General features: G+C 28.9%; 1 protein-coding gene across 1 annotated transcript; it reads right to left on the reverse strand.

Moving 5' to 3' along the window:
* Positions 1–3,618: 3,618 nt before the first annotated feature.
* Positions 3,619–5,134, reverse strand: LOC140867704 (uncharacterized). Its single transcript, XM_073272753.1, has 4 exons — positions 5,045–5,134; positions 4,462–4,587; positions 4,231–4,373; positions 3,619–3,829 (listed from the first exon to the last, which is right to left on the reverse strand). The coding sequence occupies exons 1-4, from the start codon at positions 5,064–5,066 to the stop codon at positions 3,659–3,661; spliced, it is 462 nt and encodes a 153-aa protein (XP_073128854.1). The 5' UTR covers positions 5,067–5,134; the 3' UTR covers positions 3,619–3,658.
* Between the last annotated feature and the right edge of the window lie 866 nt (positions 5,135–6,000).

Here is a 6,000-nt window from a genome sequence, read left to right on the forward strand (position 1 = left end):
ACGAACCGATTTAACCGAAATCAAATTAACCGAATTATTTTTTGGCTAACCAAACCGAACCGAATTTATGCTAAAACCGATTTGACCGAACCGAATTAAAAATCGGTTAATTCGGTTACCGACCGAATTAACCGATTTTTTTAAAAAAATTATAAAATAAGAAATTTTATAAAATTAATAATTGAAATATAATATTTTTATCATTATAAAAATATATTAAGCTTAAAAAAATTAAAATAACAAAAATTAAGTAAAATATTAAATATAAACACATTAAAAATATATTATAAATTATATATAAGGCCTAATAAACAAAATTCAAAATTTATTTATTTATAATTCGGTTAACCGAATTAGCCGAATTTTCTTTTAAGAAAACCAAAAACCGAACCGAAATAACCGATTTAACCGAATTTTCGAATTGAGTCGGTTCGGTCTGTTAATTCATTTTAACCAAAATTTTGCTCACCCCTACGGGTATCCGACCCCAAACGCCCACCCCTAGCCACGACCAAAATCTTGTTTACGACTTTGATTTTGGTTTCTAAGTTTAAATTCATTTTTACTTACGAAATTTACTTCTGAAAATGTAGTTGATCTAGTGGATCGGGACTAATGATTTTTCATTAGCAGCTCGTTGTTCTTTTCTGTCATAAGAAGACATGCGATAAGTTTAGAATATCTAGCAAATCCATACACTCTATATTGTTGTTGTAGAGTTGTATTTGATGCATAAAAAATGAAAAATCTTTTCTCAAGCATTTTCGATTCCGTAACCTCATGTCCACAAAATTTTAATTGCGAGATTATTCGATAAATTGCAGAGTTATAATCACTGACTCTCTTAAAATCTTGGAATCTTAACGTATTTCATTCATCATGGACGGTCGGAAGTATAACTATCCTTATATGTTCAAATCTTTCCTTTAATCATTTTCATAAAGCCATGGGATATTTTCAATGAGATATTCACATTTTAATCATTTATCAAGATGTCGACGTAAAAATATCATAGTCTTTGCTTCATCTTGTGATGATGAGATATTATTTGTTTTAATGGTCTCATTTAGACCCAATGACTCAATATGCATTTCTACATCGAGAGGCCATTGCATATAATTTTTTCCTGTAATGTCAAGCACAACAAATTTGATCTTTGACAAGTTTGATATGGTGGTACTAGAAAAAAATAACAATGTGTTTTATTAGTTAAATTTTAAATCTATTAATATGATAATACAAATTAATGGATAAACTATAAGTACAAGCATACTTAAAAATAAAAATAAAAAACGTACGGCAAATATTCACCGATAAATACAAGACTAGTGAGTATAATAACCAAAATAGTTATAGAGAATGACCTTGAAAGAACCATCTTCTTCTTCTTCTTCCTTTTTAAGTAGAGAGAAAAATTGATAAAGAATAATTTTTAGGGAGGAAGGATAAGTTTGGAGTGATTGAATGTGTTTGAAAATCATATTTATAGGACAAAAATTAGTCTTTTAAGATCGTTTATAATAGATACAAATACAAAAATTTATGATAGTTAAAAAATTAATTCGTTTATGTTAAGTAAAATTTACGGTAATAATATGATGTATATAATGTTAATCATAGTTAAATAATTATGTATATCACATAACATTATTATAATAAGATGTCAATAACTCCTTTTATATAATAGTGTGAAATTATATAGATACAGTTATTATAATAATTATATAACATGATATTATATATATTACACAATAAAAATTTATAAACAATAATATATAATATAATCATATCACGTTATTATAATGAGGTGTCAGTGATTCCTTTTATATAATAACATGATATTATATATTAAAGTATATACACAATAAAAATATATAAATAATAAAATAAATATTCTTACTTGTTTAATATTCTTACATTTTCCTTATGTTTTGGAGCTTGGAAAAATATGGAGAATCATAAAAATTCGTGTTGATAACGTGTTATAAAAAATAAAAATTTATGATAAAAAGTAAAAATATCAAAAATATCAAACTCCACACTTTTAAAATTTTCTTCACTCAATTGTGATCTTCACAAATGAAGATGACTATTTATAGAACCTCATTTGAGTAGAGTTAAAAAATACACATTTAATAATTTTACTATTTACAAATAATCACATACTTATTTTCAACATTTTCAACTCTTATCTTCAACACTTATTTTATATTTCAATGACTTTATTTTTTATTTACTACTTATGTCTTTCATCTTTCAATGTTATTTTTAATTTAAAAATATAAAAAATTAATTTATTCATAAATTATTTATGCAAGTGGATTTTCACTTCTAAATTATCGACTTGAATACCAATTAAAAAAGTAGAGAGAATTTCAAGCTCTGATATTTTTGCATCTTGCTTTGGAATCGGATGATTAGAAATGGTCCTTGAAAGCATTTATTTTCGGCCATTTCACATGCTGCACATGGACTATGTCCACGATCAAACATCCCTCATGATTCAAAAATCAAAATCTACAAAGAAAGGTAAAATAAGATCAAAAAGCACAAATTTAGTTGCCAAACAAGGCTAAAGAAAGGTTGTCTAGTTTGTGTGCAAATGAGCCGATCGAATTTCATAAAATAAAAAATTAAGGTTTGAGTTCGCCTTGAATTAAAAATATTATATATTTTAGTTCGAGCTCAATTCAAAGCTCTAAAATTTCAAATATTTTGCTTGAATTCGGTCGAAAATGAAGTTTGAGTCCGGCTCGAAAATATTCGATCATAATCGTAAACTATTCGAACTATTACTCAGATATTAATCTTCGAGAAGTTCGTTAAAAAACTCGAAATGTATGAAGAGTTCGAAATGCATATATATTTATTACATAATTATATTATATTATATTCAAAAATAAAATAATTTTATATTGAGTTCGCCTCGAAAAAAAGTTCGAACATGTTTGAGTTCGATAAGTTCGAATACAAATCAAATATTTATCTAGGCTTGAAAACTCGCTAACAAACTTGATTCTTGTAACACCCCTAGTCTTTTACCTGTCCAGTCTCCAGTGAAACCAAAGGCAAAACCAAAAAATTCTATTAGATGTCAAGAATTTAGATGTGATGGAATTTCATTATTGTTATTTTTCAAAACTCTTTAACAAAATAAATATCAGTAGTAAATTATTGTTTTTGAACAATTACATTTTTGGCTTTTTTTTTTTAAAAAAAAGGAAGTTGAATCATTAAATTAAAGAAAGTCATACTTAATAAGAATTAAATATGCAGGGGTTGTGAGTTGTGACGAAACTAAACGTACAAAATATAGGTTCAAGGAAGTAAATGGTAAGTGATTGTAGGCAAAACTCATTTTCATTCACATGCATCATCAATTATCTATACCAGTAAAAAATGCACACTCTTTGTAGAAAAGAAGTTTTTTTTAAAGCAAATCATGGAGTTAATGGGAGAAGTTTTTAGTGAAATATTGGGTATAAAAGGTTAATTTTGAAATAAATAAATTTGGTGTCCTCAAAGTAGTTACTATAATAGACAGATCTTTTATATAATAGTATAGATACAAAAAAGTAAGATATTGATTTGTAATTCGTGAAAATAGATTGGCAGCAATAAATAGCAAATTCAAAGCATTAACAGGAGCACGAGACACTTAAGAACTCATCACAGAACCGGAGTTTCCCTTGCATTCAGCCAGCTTATCCATGTAGAATTGACAGTAGTTGCTGATGTTTGTACCGGAACCCGAGTTTCTCTTGCATTCAGCCAGCTTATCCATGTATAATTGACACTTGCTGATGTCTGTGCCATTGCTATTCATACACTGGGGAAAAAAAAAAAAGACACATGTTACACACTTGCAAGGAAATTAAAGAAACAGAGCTTGGAGTGTACTTTGTCCAAAAAATTATAACTTGGTTCAGCTATATATCAATTTAATAATCCAGACAAAAAATCGAAAGCACTACTTTGCAATATTATCTATTTCAGACACTGTCCAAGAAGCAAAGAGATATCTTTTGAGAGGAAATATTGACTTTTCTAACAAGTTAGGATGTGAAGGTTTTATAATCAAATTAAGCTGCTGGCCCATCAAACTTTTATAAACATCAGGGGTTCGTTATTTTTTTCCTAGTAAGTAAGTAGTTTAAACATTTAAAAAAAAAAAAAAAAATTCAAAAAGAGAGTGGTAAAATAAAGTTCCTAGCTCATTGCGGTACTTACATCTTGGAGTGCCTTAGAATGCAGACCACAAGCATCAGAACCACTTGAATCAGCTTGCCAGACAACTGCCTTGTGTTCTTGTTCAACTGTACGAGGACCCAAAACAGCATTCGCGATTGCAATTCCGATTCCAAGTTGTATTCCTACACAAATACAAGAAGGTGAAAATTAAGATAGATTATTCCAAGAGGATCCAGATCTTATCACTAAACTTGGATAATTTCCTCGTACCTCGGGCTATGCCTCCAAACAGAGATCCATCAGAACTGTTTTGGGTAGGGGCAGGGCGGGGAACTGGACGTGCAGGTGCGGGTGCGGGTGCATGTACAGGGTGGGGAACTGGACGTGCAGATCTTCCTGTGTATATCATCAGATAATGAATATTCAAGTATCTATGATCGCTACATTTTAAATCTAACAATTGTAACTCATAAACAATAGAATATTGTATTTAAATTGCATGTACCAGCAACAAAACAAATCAAAATCTATAGCACCACAACAAAACAGATCAAACTAGCTACGAGAAAATTAAGTTTGGCTTTTCACCAACCAAGATTACATTTACATAACATGGCCAGTACTGTAAATCCAATTAAAGCCTAGAAATAATAATAATTCTAAATGCAGCACTGCATGGTCATACCCAATTAACCATCCTCGTATTAGACATTAATCGTACGTGGCTCATTTTAATTAACACCAAAACATAACAAAACAAATACAAATATAATCCTTGGTATAACAAAATCCTAACAAATTCGAAAGCAATATTACTAAAAAAATGGAAAAAGTACGTAAACAAGTAACTTACCACCGGAGCTACGACGAGGCATATTTGATTTCTAGGAAAACACTGCGTACGTAGGAAAGATAGCTATAAGATAGAAAACGAGGATTGGCGAGCACGAAACCTTCTTATAATATATATATCTAACTCTAATCTGAAATCTAACTCTAATCTATCTATCTATATCTATATATATTTATTTACTTTTGTATCCTTAATTGTTTTTTTTTACTTTTCGATATTGTCCCTGATGATTTGTATTTAGACTAATTGGTATTCCGACTTTTGGATAAACTTTCACCAAACACAATGAACACGTTATTTGTGTTTTTCGATTGGATATTCGCAAAAGGTTTGTAGCATGAATGATTCTCCTGGCTTGTTTTTGGGCAGATAAAAGCGTGTGTTTCTGGCAAGTGAATTAATTTGATACCATTTGCTCTTTCGTTTTTTTTTTTAAAAAAGCAAACTGATATATTAATTAGAATCAAAAGAGGTAACAAACCGAATTACAGACTAGGACAGATTGATACAACTGTCAAGATCAGGCAAATAAAAATTGATCAAACTAGTTTTTCAATTTTTATGAGATTTTTTTTATTAAAGTAAGATAAAGTGTTTTTTTGTAATTTTGTAAGAGTATTAGTTTAAGTTGATTGAGCGGACCAAAGATATACATTTTCGAAAAATATACATATCTTGGCAGAAAATATTTATTTATTAAGCAAAATTTCGTTTGCATGGCACATGCATAAATATAAACTAGTCATCTGTCACACGCTTTGCGTGTGTAACACATTTATCTTTAAATTTTATTTTTAAATATTTGAATTTTTAAAATATATATATATATATATATATATATAAAATAAATGAGACATAAAAGTTTAAAAATTAAGAAGCAAATATAACGTGTAGTGGGGGGATTGGGGGGAGAAAATGGGTGAAAGTGGTTTAGGAGTAATTCAGTCCTAACACAT

Source organism: Henckelia pumila, chromosome 4, assembly GCF_033568475.1.
Source record: "Henckelia pumila isolate YLH828 chromosome 4, ASM3356847v2, whole genome shotgun sequence".
Taxonomy (NCBI): Eukaryota; Viridiplantae; Streptophyta; class Magnoliopsida; order Lamiales; family Gesneriaceae; genus Henckelia; species Henckelia pumila.